Genomic DNA, 19091 nt, shown 5'->3' on the forward strand with positions numbered 1-19091 from the left:
AGATCAGTGCCAATGCACATCAGATTATCCTGACTGAAACTTATGAAACGAAACTCTGGACCCTTCGACATCCTACTCGACGTGGAAGACTGAAGAATCTCCCTTGTGGTCAAGGAATGACCACCCGGTGCAAACAGGCACCATCCAGCGCGTCACCGTTTGCTTTGTTGCAGTTCCCGCCGGAACTCGAGCGACAGAGATCGACAAGACCCAGCTTTCCTGCCTTCCAACAGCATGATCCACAGTCCCAGCAAATCTGAGACCCGTGGAGGCGACCTGAATCGTGGGGCCGGCCATCTTGGAAAAACTACGAAGTGCTGACCGTGCAGCTCCCGAGGCTCCCTCGATGCTGTGCATTGGAGTTTGAGAAGCCCCAGCCCCGAGCAGCTTTTGCACCAAAGTTCTCCCCTCCACACTCACCGAGTGCTGCGTGGGGCCCTTTTGCATTTTCCTGCTCGACGCGTTGTGCCGGTCGCTTGCTCGTTGGCTAGCGGCCCCAGTACCGACGAACCTTTGAATTTGCTCTGCTAGAGTGGTTGCTCCAGACTTGCCCTCGCTCCCCTGAAAAAGAGCACCCGCTCTGACCTTGCTGGTCCGAGTAAGAAGCGATCTTCGAATCCTGCGTGGGTTACACTTGCCAAGGCTTGTTAACTCCGATCCGGAAGCCGACACCGCCGACAGCGAGAGCCTTCGTGGGACAGCACGTGATCCACTTCTGGACATCCTCGATGCCCCAGAGTCCACGTGGCAGCGGAGACAAGCTTCTCGACAACCACCTGATTGCGCCAACATCGCCTGGTTCCTTCCTGGTTCCTTCCTGGTCACTGGCTAGTGACCCAGACTCTATCCCCTCTGCTTTCAGGTACTCTACATCTTCGATCTACCCTTGGATCACACCGGACACTTCTCTTCTGGCCGCCTGCAGCATCTTCATCTCCAGGCTCCATAGATCTACACAACGAGGCCCGACACGCTTTTGCACCTGTGCACCCGCTTCCTGTGGGTGAGGTAACTCTTGACGCCGGTGCTCCTGTAGTGGTTTACACCTCTAGTGTCTAAGTCTAAAGTTTTGCCCTTCTAGTCCAGTCGGAAGACTCTTAAAACTGTAACTCGATAACTTTTACGCACCATTGACTTTGCATTGGTGCATGCTTGTGCTTTTAGCGCTGCACCCGAATCCCGCGGGCTACTCCCGTCCTAACTGCTGTTAGTCCAGTGTAGTCCCAGCGATTCCCAAGGCCCCAGGCCTTACCACTGTTCGATTAGTGATACTTATACCACTTTTTTGATATATGGTTTGAGTGGCCACCGGCCTCATCCATAAACGTGCAACTTTCATATGTTATATTGTGCTTTTGTTTAAACGCTTGTGCTTCTATATTCATAAAGAGTACAGGGGATTATTCTGAGAATAAATACATATATTTTTATAATATATAACTTGTGTGGTGTCCTTTTTATTTGATATTACAGGATTGCATATGGTAAAACAGCTGGCTTCACATGCCCTCTTGAGTTTAGCCTGAAGGCTGCTTAGTCCATGCTACCTCTAGGATAGCTTGTCTATAAGGTTGACTTACAACCACCACTATAAGGGTTTGTTTGGACTGATACAAGGTGCCCACAGAATTGTGGACATCATACATCAGGCCAACTTCTCACATTGGTATGCAGCGGTTGGGATTTGAGCTTGCTGTTGTTTTACCATTGCAATCTTTTTATCAAATTGAAAGATCACATTAAGTACCATAGGTACATATAAACAAAGCTTACATATTTAAGTTCTACTGAACCTAGAAGTTGTAGATCAAAGGGCTTAGCACACCCTGCCTACAACTCACTAGCATGGTAAAGTAGGAAAACATTAGTGTAGGTAAGTGCACCACTTACACCTCACTAGAGTCATGCCTGGCACAGGTGAGCAACCCATTACTCTGCCTGTGAAAGGTGACCTTACCAAGGCACCCTCCTGCTATGGCAAATTCAGCCATAAGGACTTGAGTACCTTGTGTACTGCAAGGAGGCTGAAAAAGGGTCACAACCCTACCATTCCCATCCTGATAGCCATCCTGGAGAAGGATGATCTTGAGACAGCTAGTGTAGTTCCCTCAGGGTCAGGAGAAGGAGTGAACACCCCAGATACTTAGAACACCGCCCCAGAGGAAGAAGATGAGGAGGTGGACCCTGAATCAGAAGGTGAAGAGTCAGATCAGGATCAAGGGGATAACCAGGTACCAGTTGGGAGGCTTAGCCAAGTCAACTTGGACCTACATGGAAATGGAGAGGGCCAGCACCTCCCCAGAATCCATAACAGAATACTCACAGGCAATAGAAAGGATAGATCTCCTTCCAGGGAATCTCACCTTTCTAGTGCCTCAAGGGAATCTCAAAGGGGAATGACTTCCCCTCAGAGTAAAGAGCATAAGCCAGGATGAGAGCTGTCAAACTCCAGATAGAGAGGGAGGAGGTAGCACTGGGCCAAGCTAAACTTGCTTTAGCAAGGGAACAAAGACTGTGTGGGGAGATACCCACTGGTGGCAGCATTATTCCTAGAGAGAAAGACAGGTCCTATGATAATAGAAACCTAACAAAGATTGTGCCCCCCTACAAGGAAGAGGATGACATCCACAAATGGATGACTGCTCTGGAGAGAGCCTGCATGGTACAGCAGGTTCCTCAAGAACAGTGGGCTGCAATCCTATGGTACTCCTTTTCTGAGAAAGGGAGAGATAAGCTCCTCACTGTTAGACCTGAGGATGCTAAAAACTATACTGTCCTGAAGAGTGCTCTTATTGATGGGTTTGGCCTAACCACTGAGCAATACAGGTTGTTGTTCAGAGGTACCCAGAAAGCTCAGACTCAGGTCTGGACTGATTTTGTAGATTGTGCTACTAAGGCTCTGGAAGGTTGGCTACTTGGCAGCAAAGTACATGACTATACAGGATTGTATAATTTGATTATGAGGGAGCATATACTTAGTAATTGTCAAAACCAGCTTTTGCACCAGCACCTGGTGGACTCAGATTTGGCCTTTCCCCAAGAATTGGGTAAGAGGGCAGACAAATGGGTCAGAACCAGGATTAGGCCTAAGAATCAGGGTAATGACCAAAAGAAGGATACCTCCAAGGCTCAAGAGAAGGGTGGGGATAAATCTAAAGACAAGTCTCCCACAGGGCCCCAAAACTCCAAGGATGGGGATGGGTCCCAAAACAACTCCTCTACCCAGAAGAAACCTTATTGCCATGCCTGTAAACAGACTGGCCACTGGAAAACAGACAGCTGTTGTCCAAAGAATAGCAATAAAGAAAATATACCTCCAAGTAAAGTTCCAACACCTCCTGTTACTGTTAGTAGTAATCCCCCAAGTGGTGGGTGCACCCCCAAGAATTTGGGTGGGTTTACCTTTGGAACGCAGGTGGACTCTGGCCTAACCAGGTCCCCAACTACAACTGATCTTGTCTATGAAAATGGCATGGGGTTTGCCAACTTCACTGATTGCCCAAACACTTTGAGCAAGTATAGACAGGAGCCCCACATCAATGGTCAGAACGTTGAGGCCTATAGAGACACAGGGGCTAGTATCACTATGGTAACAGAGAATCTAGTCCCCTTAAGGCAACTTTTACCTGGTGCCACATACCAGGTGACAAACATTGATGGAGTGCAGAAAAATCATCCCATGGCAGTGGTAAATCTCAGCTGGGGAGCTGTCACTGGCCCAAAGAGAGTGGCAGTGTCCCCAAACTTGCCTGTAGAGTGTCTACTGGGGAATGATTTGGAAATCTCAGCCTGGGCTGAGGTTGAACAAGAAACCCATTCTAAAATGGTAAATCTCCATGGAAAGGTTAGTGGGGCTGTGATGGCCACAGCCCCAATCCAAGATGTCCTCCCTGAAAAGCTTGGTAGGGCTGTGCAAGACTCAGCCCCATCTTCAGCAGAATCCCTCCCTGAACAAGTTAGCAGAGCTGTTTTGGTAACAGCCCATACCCAAACTGAGTCCCTTCCTGAAAAGATTCATGTGTTGTGAAGCCTGAAACTATGGATCACTCCACACAAACAGAGAGCATTGAGGAGGAAAAGAAATCTCCCTCCCACCAGACATCAGGAAAGGATCAGCCTCCTCAGGGAACTGATCTTACTCCTTGTGAAGAAACTGCCCCAGAGGTAGTCAGGCCTAGCCTGACAGAACCCCTGATGTCAGTGGACCCTTCCAAGGTGGGACCCAGTCTGGAGCAGGTAACCTGCCCCTCTCTACCCTGCCTCAGTCAGCCCAAGGGCTACAGAGGTCAAGTAGGTCAGTGAGCCCCAAAATGGCCCCCTGTCAAATAAAGCACCCCCATCAGCAGATTAGGGGCACCAAACCTAGCAGCGCTAACCAGGTGAAAACTTGAAAAATTCCTGAGGGATCCCCCGTACCACTAATTAGGGACCTCCTCCAAATGGACACTGTTGAGCACAGCCAAACCTGGGACCCCAAGGACCCAAACCTGACCTGTCCCTCCAGTAAGCCAAACAAAGGGACCCAGCCTCCAGCTGTAGGCAGCCAGAGGTTGACCCTGAGAGCACAGTGCAACTCAGTCAATGAAAGAAAGACACATATGGTGGAAGATGATTGGAGGAAGCTGAGCCCTACATTAGTGGAGCCTCACTTCAGTACTCCATCTCAACACCAGCCTTTTACTTTGCCAAAACAGACCACAGGTAGTGATTCCCTATGGTGGAGACCCTCTGATACCCCTAGGTTGAGGGATTGCTTAGTGGACCATGAGACAGGGGGTAACCATGCTAGTGCAGGTACTTCCTTATATGGCCACTTAGGCAATATAGGCTTACCTGGTCAAGGATAGCCTTATCTCCTTTCGTTTGGGGGGGAGGGGGGTTGTGTAGGAAGGTGGATACCTGACTATGGTCACCCCAGATTTTTTGCCTAGTGTTTAGCTGGTTTTCAACTTAATTGGCTTGGGATCCTGCTAATCAGGGTCCCAGGCTATCTGCTCTCTCTTAAAATGGACTCCGTGCACCTTAGGTGCATAACCAATCTGACAAATGTTCCACCAATGGTGCATTCGGGGTGCCGCACAATGGGGTCTGTCCCCCATTGTTGGGCATGCAAAATGTGGCGGATGCAATAACTGTGATAGCACGATAGAAGGAAAAAGTTTTACCTTTAACAACATCACTATACAATGTCGTTCCTTCTCTAACTGCAACACGTGCAATGTTATTTACCTAATTTTGTGCCCTTGTCAGAAAGTGTATATAGGGCAGACCAGCCAAAAGGTAAAAATTCGAATTGGACAACACAGGAGCCGCATCAGGTGCGGCACCCCGAATGCACCATTGGTGGAACATTTTGCAGCTCAAAAACACTCTGATAATGAACTGAAATGGACTGTGTTGAAAGTACTGAGACTCCCTCCAAGAGGTGGAAATATGGGACAATTACTGAATAAAGAAGAACTGAAGTCCATCATACAGTTCAACTCCATCCAGGATGGCCTTAACAGAACCGAGGACTGGACGAGTCTAATATAAATTTTGTTCACTTATGACCCCTTCGAAGCATGAGCATACAAAATAATTGTCTGTCTGTTAAAATGTAACATTCTTTGAAATGTCAGTTGGTTTGATACTGCTTGGTTTTTAATAGAACTGGCTCGAGACCGTGGGCACTGCAAACCATTTGGTGGCATCCTCACTAGTCCTTCCTTTCACCCCATCGGTACCTCACCACTCTAAAATGGCGCCCACACCGGCACTACTCACTCTTGATTCGTTTGTTCACCACCACCGTCACGGGGCACGGCGGGCACCCCAGCTCGTATCTTATTCCAAAAACTGATGACCCCATATCTGCAAACCACGCATAAGTACCTTTGTTGGTCACTCCGAACCTTTTTGGTCGGATAATTCACCATTCCAATATGGCGACCGATACCGGCACCAGTTTGTAGCCCGTCTTCACTTTTTACTCCTGTCTCGACGGAGCATATTAGGCGTCTTTGCATGCAGACGCGCACCATCCGGCCATCGCGCTGCTGTGACGGGACCCCATTGCGGCCCCTCTACGAGCAATTTAAGGTAAGCTTTGGACAGTACCGCGGCTTCCTTATGGATTCGAATGAGCCCGGTATTACTCGCGTTATATTTTACGTGCGCCTTTGACATTTTCATTTCAGGCTCGCACGGAAGAGGCCATTTCCATTGAGTGCCTTGCGTTGAACCGACCTCCGGTCACGGTAACCAATTGTTACTCGACTCACACTTATCACCAACCGCTGCAATTTGCCCTTCACTCCAATTCTCAACCACTGTTTTCTCTCCACAGACTACACCTCCTTATAAACTGAAGTCCTGTATCGAGCCCACGCAAAACGCTAGGCTCAATCGGTAATGTGTGTTTTCCCTTCACTGCACCCACGTTGTTGCCTTGGTATAAGTGCTATAACTTTAACCTTGGATTATAATACCTCTTTTTAGGTCATGAATAATTCGACCGTTGTTGGCTGGCTTTAATCTCTCGATTCCACTGAATCATCAATCCGGTAATGGTGGTTTTTAATTATAATATGCCGTGTGTGTATTTTCTCTGTCACACACCGAATAATAACCATAACCAATCCTTTTAGGCATTACCAGTAATCGGAACTGATCGGAAGCTTGTCCATCCACGACTGGCCCATCCAGCCCGGCTCGTGGTAATTACCTCCCCTGATTCACTCCCACCACCACGATATTCCTTCACCAAAACACTATATTCCCCGCCACTAAGCACCACTGCCACATAAATGAACGCGGTATGCCTTGTTTGTTCTCCTGCATCCCAAACACGAGCACATTGAGACCCGTGCCCTTTGGGAACACTCGACTGCATGTGCACACGTTGCATTTTGCATGAAAAAAGGGTTGTTGACGAGCATTTTAGCTTTTTAGCACTCACTCTGTAAATATTTGATACAGAAAAATGTCTTCTTTTCTTTTTCTTCCTGTTTATACCCTACAGGCTCACTTGACAACTCAGGCAAAATCAATTCTAGTCCTGAAGATGATCCCACTATATTATTGGAGATAGGGATCGAAACGTTCGTCGACTGTTTTGCAGTACTGCTCGTTATATGATCTTTAAACTTTCCCGGCAGTTACTGTGGGTTTGTGCTTATTCAAGAACCTCTTGCATTGTATTATAACCCACCCTGTTCTCCTTGTTTGCCTGTGAATTCTGTGTTCTTTTCCTTTTGTATTGTCTCCCCTTGACTCGGTACAGGCTTGTGCCCAGTTATCAATGTGCGAAATGTTTTCGCTTTATGCTGATTATCTTCACTACTTTGAAAATAAATACTTCTAGGTCCGGCTGGACACTGAAGCAAAAACACAGTCTTTATTTTTAGCCTGTGCAAATTAATCCTCTAAATATCATTAAAAACCTAGGACCTTTGTAATATAAAATTTGATCACTCAGCTGGGGCAAGGTGGTGTAATCACCCCTTACTTAGATATAGTATACCTATATCTAAACCTATATCTGGACACATATATACCTATCAGTCACTCCTATGGCAGACCTTAACAATCCTGGAGGCAGAGTGCTTGGTTTTATGTGAGATGGTGCTCTAGCATGAGCTGAGTCTGTCTGCAGCTGTCGGGACCAACTCCTTTAGCTGTTCCAGGATATTGCCATACCATATACTCTTAAGTGCATTATAATCCTCGTGGTTACTTGCTAACTTTGGTTTGGCTTTATCAAAACATGTCGTGTTTGGTGTCATACACTTTGGAATACTACCCCCTCGCCAGTCCTGGCGACGGGGGTAGCATTCCACCCTTCTAGAGGGAGAAGACATGTTACTTTCCTTAAACGCGTTTAATCCTAACCAGAGCCTCAGCATCACAAAATGGATGCTGCTGCCCCGACACAAGTCTGACCTCCTGCTGCTGACCGAAACTTGGCAGAGGAGGCCTGGACAAAGGGTTTCCTGTTGCAGGGAGGTGCTACACCACCCCAGACAGGAGATAGTGGATTGGAGCAGGGAGGGCTGAAAGAAACTAGACACTGCCTGGGGCGCACAAGGTGTCCCAGGCAAAATCCAGTCAAACCGGTTCTGGGGCTTTCCAGCCCCAGTCCTAGCGCGAAACTGGACGAAGGGAAAGGAGTGTAACCACCCGCTTCCTGGGTCCCACCCATAGGAGGGACCTAGCAGGTAATCCAGCCCCCAGAATTGAAATGAAGGTGGGAGCAGTGCCAATGCACATCAGATTATCCTGACTGAAACTTATGAAATGAAACTCTGGACCCTTCGACATCCTACTCGACGTGGAAGACTGAAGAATCTCCCTTGTGGTCAAGGAGTGACCACCCTGTGCAAACAGGCACCATCCAGCGCGTCACCATTTGCTTTGTTGCAGTTCCCGCCGGAACTCGAGCGACACAGATCTACAAGACCCAGCTTTCCTGCCTTCCAACAGCCCGATCCACAGTCCCAGCGAATCTGAGACCCGTGGAGGCGACCTGAAGCGTGGGGCCGGCCATCTTGGAAAAACTACGAAGTGCTGACCGTGCAGCTCCCGAGGCTCCCTCGACGCTGTGCATTGGGGTTTAAGAAGCCCCAGCCCCGAGCAGCTTTTGCACCAAAGCTCTCCCCTCCACACTCACCGGGTGCTGCGTGGGGCCCTTTTGCATTTTCCTGCTCGACGCGTTGGTCCGGTCGCTTGCCCGTTGGCTAACAGCCCCAGTACCGACGAACCTTTGAATTTGCTCTGCTAGTCTGGTTGCCCCAGACTGGCCCTCGCTCCCCTGAAAAGGAGCACCCGCTCTGACCTTGCTGGTCCGAGTAAGAAGCGATCTTCGAATCCTGCGTGAGTTGCCCTTGCCAAGGCTTGTTAACTCCGATCCGGAAGCCGACACCACCTACAGCGAGAGCCTTCGTGGGACAGCTCGTGATCCACTCCTGGACATCCTCGATGCCCCAGAGTCCACGTGGCAGCAGAGACTAGCTTCTCGACAACCACCTGATTGCGCCCGACATCGCCTGGTTCCTTCCTGGTCACTGGCTAGTGACCCAGACTCTGTCCCCTCTGCTTTCAGGTACTCTACATCTTTGATCCACACTTGGATCACACCGGACACTTCTCTTCTGGCCGCCTGCAGCATCTTTATCTCCAGGCTCCATAGATCTACACGACGAGACCCGACACACTTTTGCACCTGTGCACCCGCTTCCTGTTGGTGAGGTAACTCTTGAACGCCGGTGCTCCTGTAGTGGTTTACACCTCTAGTGTCTAAGTCTAAAGTTTTGTCCTTCTAGTCTAGTCGGAAGACTCTTAAAACTGTAACTCGATAACTTTTACGCACTATTGACTTTGCATTGGTGCATGCTTGTGCTTTTAGCGCTGCACGCGAATCCCGCGGGCTACTCCCGTCCTAACTGCTGTTAGTCCAGTGTAATCCCAGCGATTCCCAAGGCCCCAGGCCTTACCACTGTTCGATTAGTGATACTTATACCACTTTTTTATATTGTGCTTTTGTTTAAACGCTTGTGCTTCTATACTCATAAAGAGTACAGGGGATTATTCTGAGAATAAATACATATATTTTTATAATATATAACTTGTGTGGTGTCCTTTCATTTGATATTACAGGATTGCATATGGTAAAACAGCTGGCTTCACATGCCCTCTTGAGTTTAGCCTGAAGGCTGCTTAGTCCATGCTACCCCTAGGATAGCTTGTCTATAAGGTTGACTTACAACCACCACCATAAGGGATTGTTTGGACTGATACAAGGTGCCCACAGAATTGTGGACATCATACATCAGGCCAACTTCTCACATCTCAGACAGGCATGGTGCTGCAAGGCTACAAATGAAGAAAACGCGCTGCCCAGCAAGTCGGTCATGTCCAGCCCACATCGGATCGTAAACTTGGCTGCATCTCTCCCATCTGCAATAGCTTGGGAAAGTGTGGCCCGGGACTCCTCCGGGACTGTAGGCAGGATCTGCAACACCAAATCCCACAGGGAGTGCGAGAAACGACCCAAAAGGCATGCAGTATTCACAGACTGCAGTGACTGGCTGATAGAATAAAAAAAATCATAAGGTGTCATTGCCCCTTGGATTCCCTATCCTGTGGAGTGGTAGGGAATACACCAGGATTTACACGAGTGGTGGAAGCTTAGACCACCAAGCTCTTTGGGGGTAGGATGTTGTGTGAGGAAATTGGGGTCCCCTGGGGTGGGCGGTGGTGGGGGGCAATCATCCTGTTCACAGAAGCCCTGGAGCAGGGTTAGGACCAAATACCAAGCAGGACGTTCATGAGGGCTTCATTGAAGGGGAGAAGCAGTTTTGAGGGGGTTCACTCCCTTCTGAAGCACCTCTGTCAAGACATTTGCTTTGACTGCCACTTAGGGTAGGCTAAGGTCCAGGACCTGAGACACCCTTCTTGCCATCAAAGCAAATGGTGCTCCCTCCTCTGTAGCCATGGTAGGAGAAGAGACCAAAAAAAAACATAAAGGAGGGGACCCTTCTAATGTTACTTTGAGGTCAGGGAAAAGAGGGGAAAGGGTAAGTACAATACTAGAAAAATTCCCTCATGACCTATCTACTTTTCATTTACCAACATTGTTTGTATATTTCATATTGCATATTATTCAAACACAACAACATCAGTACTAATTCATATAATTTCTTCAGTATATTTTTATTTCATCATTATTTCTTTTTCATTTTCAATTATTTTCTTACATAATATTTTTATCCATTGTGCCTATAATACATACATTATTTTATCAAAAAAAGCTCATACTACAAAAAGTGCAATTACAATTTCCTAACAAATGTCCCCTTGGCTATAAAAGCACAACAATACTAACCAAACTCCACTCCCTCAATATCATTCATTCCAATTCATAAATTCATACCCTTCCACACACACCATATACATACAGTATCTGAACAAATCTTGATTTGTGGGGCAGAAAATTCTCTGCCTTACTATGATCCATAAGATGTTAAGTTTAGTTCCACACAAGGTCATAATAAGGCAGAGAATTTTCTGCCCCACAAATCAAGATTTGTTCAGATACTATATATATATGGTGTGTGTGGAAGGGTATGAATTGGAATGAATGATATTGAGTGAGTGGAGTTTGGTTAGTATTGATGTGCTTTTATAGCTAAGGGGACATTTGTTATGAAATTGTAATTGCACTTTTTGTAGTATGAGCTTTTTTTTTAAATAAAATAATGTATGTATTATAGACACAATGGATAAAAATATTATATAAGAAAATAATTGAAAATGAAAAAGAAATAATGATAAAATAAAAAATATACTGAAGAAATGATATGAATTAGTACTGATGTTGTGTTTGAGCAATATGAAATATACAAACAATGTTGGTAAATGAAAAGTAGATAGGTCATGAGGGAATTTTTCTAGTATAGGTGAAGAGACCATGCCAGTATCTGGAGAGGTGTCTAGTCTGCTGCTGTCTGCCAAATCCTCACGCCAGTCCTTGTTTTGGTCCAGGGGCTGGTATGTATTCTTCATGGTTTAGCAACCCCTCCCACTCCTCCCGAGTCCCAGCCCATAGGAATAGGGCTCAGACTCTGGCCTACAAGGCATTGCTCTAGTCAGCATCAGGCGACCCCCCTCTGACTCCATATCGGAGTCCAGGATGAGAATGAGGATGAAGATGGAGTTGGGTCTGGCAGTGCCATGAGATTCGGCATCAGGACGGCCACTGGAGAAGGTTGAGGTAGTATGACCGGCACTGGTCTGGATCATCCATGGATCCAGGGGGCCGACTGAAGCCAGGGACGGAACCACAAACGTTTAACTAATGGGGCCCCTCCCAAACTCGCTGGGCCCGAAGGCGCGCCATCAGAAATAGGCCACCCAAATATGAGGTACATGGCCTCATGCAACTAACAGAGTTGTGCAGAGGTCGCTCCAGCTCCCGAAAACTCATGGAGGTGCGGAGCCGGCCCATGTGCAGGCTCAACCGTGGAGCCAGACCTCGAATGACGATGCTCCCTTATCTCATCAAATGACTACGACAGACGGGGTGAAGTCGAAGACCTTTTCAACTTCTTACTCTTCTTCTTATGGTGGGACTTACCTGAGGACGACTTTGAGTGTGACAAGGATCTTGGGCTCATTCGAGGGGAGAAGCAGTTCTGACTGGGTTCACTCCCAGCTGAAGCACCTCTGTCAAGATGTTCGCCTTGACTGCCACTGAGGGTAGGCTAAGGTCCAGGACCTGGGACGCCTTTCTTACAGTCATAGCAAATGGTGCTCACTCCTCTGTAGACAGGGTAGGATAAGAGACCATGCCAGTATCTGGAGAGGTGTCTAGTCTGCTGGCATCTACCAAATCCTCACACCAATCCTTGTTATGGTCTAGGGGCTGGTATTCTTCATGGTTTAGCCACCCCTCCCGAGTCCAAGCCCATAGGAATAGTGCTCAGACTCTGGCCTGGAAGGCATGGCTTCAGTCAGTTTCGGATGACCCCCCTTGTGGGTCTGCATCGGAGTCCGGGATGAGAATGAGGATGGGGATGGGTCTGACAGCGCTGGGCCCGAAGACGCGCCAGCAGAAATGGGCCACCCAAATATGAGGTAGATGGCCTCATGGAACTCACGGAGTTGTGCAGGGGTAGCTCCGGCTCCCGAAAACTCATGGAGGTGCAGAGCCGGCCCATACCTAGGCTCACCCATGGAGCCAGGCCTCGAATGACGATGCTCCCTCATCTCATCACATGACTTCGACAGACTGGGCGAAGTCAAAGACCTCATTAACTTCTTACTCGTCTTATGGTGGAACTTACTCGAGGATGACTTTGAGTGCGACAAGGGTTTTGGGCTCCTCAACCGATCCCAGGAACCTTTCTCTTGACCAGGATCAAGACCGTCGTGGTGACGCACTTCAAGCGGCAAGGAACTTGAGGCAGCGCTCCCTCAAGGCCTTGAGATGAATTGTGTGGTAGTCTGAGCAGGTCTTCGCGGTGCGGTCGCACTTGAGGCACCGAAGGCAAACAAAGTGAGGTTCCGTCGCCGACATCTACTGTTGACAGATGACATGCACCGCAGGGCTTGAAACCAGCCTTCCTAGTTGACTTCCTGCCACACCAGGAAAAGTTCTCAAAAAAGACTTCTACAAATAGTCGAAAAAGGTCATTAAAAAATTGACTACAGGGGGGAGTTCTCTCCGGACTTGTGCTCGCTGGTGTGGAAAGGAAAGAATTGACCTCAGCGTGCTGGTTTTGCGCCTAGATAGCCGCCACCAATGTCACTTCTGGCGTGAGAGAAGTCACTGCACGCAGTGGTACTGCTCACGAAAAAAATTCCAAATCCAGTCTGACTCAGGGAGATAATTCTAGGGTAAGGAATCTGCAGCTAGAAGCCTCTATCAGATCAAATCTTGCAAGCTCTAACAGAACATGTATGTGGCACTAATTTCTCCCAAATGGTTTAACACCAAACCAAGTACATTCTGTTTCCTAAGAAAGGTTCTTGCTTCATGCCATCTGTGGTGTATTTCCTTTTACTGCTTTTTTTCTGTAACAGAGAGCAAAAATTCTTAGGAAAGTTAAAATTGGAAACACCACTTTTTAACCCCCACTTTATATAAGCCCCTTTCCACCTGTGCATGGGACTTGGCATGCCACACCCAAACTGGCTGAACCTTTTTGTGCAGATTCGTCAAATTGCTTCAAAGGTATTAGCAAAAGAGAAAACAGTGTTTCAGTGGGCACTCTGACCTAAACATAACTGCAGTCTGCCTCTCACCAGTGTGTAGGTGACCACCTAGCTGTGTTTTTTAGTCCAAGTGTAGCATGTTTTTCATATGGCAGCATCGGCTGTATCATGCCTACTACATCCTTTGGTCAGTAAATTGCTAGTTCAAGCACTTAACAGCCAAATAACTATGCTGACACCAAGTTACACTTTGCCTGATAGTCAACCACCACAATAAAGGAGTGCTGGGGGTCTTCAAGGGGATTTCATACCACACATAATCTAAGGGATAATATTTAAATTAGGAGAATTTCTTACACGAGGTGCTCTGTGAAGATGAGTGGATCCTAGGAATCTAGAAAGGGTATCTACGAGAGGAATGTGAACAGAATTTCGTTCTCAGTGCTATTTTGTTATTTCTCAAAATTCAAGTAAACAAATATCGGCAGTTTTGCACATTTGGCAAACATACTGTACTACTGCATGCAATATTGTTGTCGTTTTCATTATAGCACGTAATCGTACCTTAAATAAGATTAATTTGGGAAATGACATTTTTAACATCCATTATTCTTTCCAGTGGTCAACACCTACTGAAATAATTGAAAATTTCCAGTCTCAGAAGATATGGATTGCACCGCCCCAGATTTATGAATTAAGCAGAATGGCCCGTCTACCTTCACTGCGTGAACTGCATCAATTTAGTGTTGATCGTGCTTTGGAAGGATGTGAACGTTGGATGTCTATGGTTATAGTTACTTCAGATCGGTACATACAGATCTTACCAGGTGCAGTAACATTCTACGTATAAGAACAATGATGTTCTGTTCATATTGACCCCTGTATTTAAGTACTGCAGAAAAGTAACATTTCCCCTTCACAGTTGCTAAACGTTTTAAAAATCTGGATGTGGCACTGGGGATTCCAGTGTTGATACCTTTAGTAAGAGAGCCTTTGACATGAGGATTGCAAATCTGTATTTAACTTCCATTAGTACTAAAGAAAGTTGATCTTAATGAGCAGAGGACGGCCCGGGACCAGGGTTCGATTCCCGGCGCGGCAGGTTTCTGGACCAGGGTCAGCGGACTCGATAATTCTCTCGCCTCGGTGCCCACTCTGATCAGCGTTCACACTCGGCAACTCTGGGCATTAGCTTGCCTCATCTTCACTAACGGCCCCACCAGACCGCCGGGGATGCCTGGTCTCACCCTGGAGATACCCATTAAGGGACCATCTCTCAGGGAAGCCAGGAGGGTTTTGCAGCGGTCGAAGCGCCTTGGGACCCTCCGGGTAAGTAGTGCGCTATATAAATGCCTATACATACATACATACATACATACTAGCTGCTACAAATATTCAGCCAAACATTGGCAAAGCCAAAAGGTCTGGTGTTCAGTGGTAGCCAGTTCTAGACTTTTGCTCTGGCTTTAACAATGCTTGCTTTATCATGGTTTTTTGTTATTGTACGACTTTATTGTTGGGGAGCTGGCTCGCCTTTGGCAATATAACAAATGAAAGGTATCTAAATATGTTTATTTGATCTCACACACAATGCGAGAGTAGTTCCTGAAGGGAATTACTTTGTTTGAGGATGGTCTCCTTGTGAAAGAGCAGAGTCCTGTCACTCACACGGAAGTTAGTCAGTGACTGAATCACGCTCACCCACTTCTCCGTCCTGTATGCTGCAGTGGTTCGAAGAAAAATAGGATTGTTTCAAGAACACGCGAGTGGAAGAGGACTGCCTGAAAGCCCCTATAAGTATCTTCTACTTATAATTGTGATAAAATCAATGGGTTTAGGCTAACACCAGACTTGAAAAGGACAAGACTGTTCCAGCAGGCAATTCTATAGGTCCCCAGCACTACCAAGATGTGGTTAAAAAGGTAATTTGGGAGGTAAGGATCGAAGATGGGACCTACTACCCCAAACAGAAAACAGAGCTTAATTATCATGGCTGTGTTTGATCGAGATGTGCACCCCGGAAAATCCATGTTTGAGCGAAACACTGTGCTTTGCTCCTCAGTCAGTATGGGAACTGCAAGAAGGTTCAGTGTCAATACAAGAGCCCCAGTAAACATTCACAATTAAAGTCCATGAACTATCTGTTTCGGTTTATTTATCACAACATAATGGAAATATTCTCTAAGTACTAACTTGGTGCTCGCTTTTCAAACTTTGGGGGACAATGGTCCACAGAAAATGTATACAGCCCTATTGATGATTTTTCTGGAAGCTAGAACCTACCATTCGTCAGCGACACTGGCAAAGTACCTAAAGATAATTTCATAGTGCAATGTAAACTCCACCTGAGTAAAGCAACAAAGCTCCAGTACTTCCTCGCTGATTCGGCTACAAAATATTTACATAGAGCCAGCCAACTGTGCAGGAATAAAGATGCTTGGCAGATAGCTTTTCACAGAGCACACCACACAAAAGGTCCGATTTTGAAACAAAGGTGACTGAAACGTTTATTTTATAAATATAAACAATAGATGAGGAAGTGTGCACGTTAGCAGCATAAAAACGCTCCTAAATCAGTTTACATCCCTTAAACTTACATTATATATACTATCTCCCGATGGCAGTAGTGCACACGCCCTTCTGGTCAGATCCTGTTTTCATTTTTCCAGAACATGATTTCTGCAAATTTACTCTCTAAACAGATTTTTAGGTCTCGGCTAGAAAGCGCATGCTCTGTCTCAAAGAGGCATGTATTGTTTTGTCTGTGGGCTTTCCATTTGCTTGCTCTATGGTCGCTCTCAAATCCTTTGTCCCCATTTCTCCATGGCATGAATGCGTTATGCCTTTCCTGTGTTTGGCCCTTCACCCAGAGCATAGACCAAGTACTTTTAAACATCCACTGTCCCCATTTTTGGAACTACTTTTTTCCTTTTCTTGGAGCATTCCCTACGTGCTTGTGTTTTGTGTTGACGTGCTCCAGCCTCCGTCTCTCTTTTTTTTTTAATGCAGTTTTATGTAGCACAAACACCACCTGAAAGTATTATTAGAGCGCTTCACGTGAGCTCCAGTTACTTTACACAAGGATATGTTCATTTTTGTAGGAACAGGAAGATTAAGTGATTATTCCAAGATCTCAGGATGTTGTGCCAGCCCTGAACCCGATTTCCCAGATCCATAGTCGGCAGCTCTTGCTGTAACGCCATGTCCTGTCCTGAACCTCCGACTGCAAAAGCTCTTTGCACTTTTTTTAAAAACATTTAGACACTATCACTTTGAGCACTTAACTCATCCTAGCCAGAACAAGGCAACATGTTCTTCAGACCTCTGTTGCTGTTCATCCTAACTTGAGACACTACTAATCATTAGCTCTGTTCACCAATACAACACAATGCTGTAGTATGGTTATCAATGGTCCTACCACAGATACCCGGGACACAGAAGCCCGATACTCAAACAATAACCTTGTCACAGTCTCCTGCCTCACAGATATTACATGCAAGTCTGTCTATATACTACCTAGACAACCGCGGACTCAGAGAGAGGGAGTCTACTACCAGTTAGTTTGGTCCCATCATAACTTGTTATGTTATTTCACGTATTACATTTCAATCAAGATGTCATGCTTTTTTACTCGGCTTGCCCTGAAAGATGTTATGCTGGTTCTCCCGAAGAAGGACTAGGGTAGGATGTGTATTCACGGGGCGTGGATCACAGTTCACTTAATACACCCAACACAATACATATAATGCATTCAGTGCACTCAACACATTCAAAATTACCAACCAGCAGTTGTGGTAAATAGCAGATTCACTGGTCTAAGTAATTGGCGGGATGATTGGTTGACCAATCCTTCCATAACTTAACCTGACACCTGCTGCTCACACCTAGGTGGGACAGACATATTACTGCGTCCGAGGGGCCCACTACCTGATCCCTGTAAAAGCCAGACACATCGAGATACCAGCCCCCGTACCCATCAGATCTACATTGGGTTCTCACTACCGGTCAATACTCATAGGGTGGCTTTGTGCTGTGACCTGCGCCCAATAGAATTTTTAAGTTCTCGATTACTTGTTCATAGCCGATTGTCTACTTCGTTGTTATGCTGGACTGGGTAGCTATCCAGTCCGTTTGGGTCCGGCCTAGTTCTCCCTAATACATGAAGGGTGGAGAAATGCGCATTTGCCCATTTCTAGGGTTGGGTTTTGTGAGGGAGAAGTAGGGAGCGAGAATGGAAATTCACCGCAATTCATCTGTGGCGGTCCTGGTGTCCAGAAGGAATGGAAAGGGTTAACCACAATGACTTCCCTCCTCCTCACAGAAAGAAGGAAGTCCCAGGAATGCATAGAAAGGTGGAAAGAAGCCGGAAGAGGAGGAGCAAGGACAACTTAAGAAGGAGGATTCCAAGGAGGTCTCTCGCTCGGAAGACGCTGAAGCAAAAAGGAACCCGGAGGAGAGAAGCCTTGCGGAGGACCCGCTGAAGGACTGGGAGAGCCGAAGAATGCCGTAGAAGAGGACGAGACTGGCGAGGAGGCGGAGGACTGGTGTGAAGACTGATGGACGCCTCCTTCCTTTCCCCCGGAGGTTGCTGTGAAACTGTTCTCCTCCTTCAGTTTGGGGCTGCTGTCTGTCAACACCGCCTGCCTTTTGGGCCGTTACACCCACTCTCTTTGGGATTCTGTTGCGGAGGTGCTACCACAGTGCTCGGAGGAGGCCCGGGCAAAGCTCGCCCAAGCCCTTGCGGAAGGACTCGCTGGGTAGGGCGATTGGAACGACGGTGGCGGTTCGCCGCCACGCCTGGCTGAGGTCCACCAACTTTTCGGGCGATGTCCAGGCCACCCTCATGGACATGCCCTTTGATGGCCGTCGCCTCTTTAGCGACAAGGCGAATAGTGTGCTGGAGTGTTTCAAGGACTCCAGGGCTACGGCCAAGTCCTTAGGCCTAGGCCAACATCAGCAAACTTCCGCTTTTCGCTCCTTTCGTGGCCAAGGAAGGGGCACCCCCACACGTCCAGCCAGCCACAGACCGCAGACCCAGGCTCAACGCGGTCGCGGACGTGGTTACCGCCGTGGTGGTACCGGGGGACACCGGCAGGGTCAGTTCACACCCGCCCCTGCAGCATCTGCCTCGAAGCCTTTCTAGTCCGGCATTTCAGGCCCATTCGTCACCAGTGGGAGGCAGGGTCCGCCATCACCTCCCCCACTGGCGTACCATCACGTCAGACAGGTGGGTGCTGCAAATCGTCTGAAGGGGCTACTCCCTCCCCTTCGAAGCGACCCCTCCAGCCATGCCACCGCAGTACCACCGCATGTCGGAGGATTACTTGCAACATCTGCAGGAGGAAGTTGCGGCCCTCTTGGCCAAGGGGTCCACCGAGCGCGTTCCTGGGCCAGAA

At 47.4% G+C, this 19091-nt stretch overlaps 1 protein-coding gene across 1 annotated transcript in view; it reads left to right on the forward strand.

Moving 5' to 3' along the window:
• NUDT19 (nudix hydrolase 19) overlaps window positions 1–19091 on the forward strand; it is a 148856-nt gene that overhangs the window by 66498 nt on the left and 63267 nt on the right. The window contains exon 2 of the mRNA XM_086945129.1: window positions 14315–14522. Within this exon, the coding sequence (XP_086801255.1) occupies window positions 14315–14522 (208 nt within the window). The remainder of the gene's footprint in view (window positions 1–14314; window positions 14523–19091) is intronic.

Source organism: Lissotriton vulgaris, chromosome 12 (genome assembly GCF_964263255.1).
Source record: "Lissotriton vulgaris chromosome 12, aLisVul1.2, whole genome shotgun sequence".
In the NCBI taxonomy this organism is placed as follows: Eukaryota; Metazoa; Chordata; class Amphibia; order Caudata; family Salamandridae; genus Lissotriton; species Lissotriton vulgaris.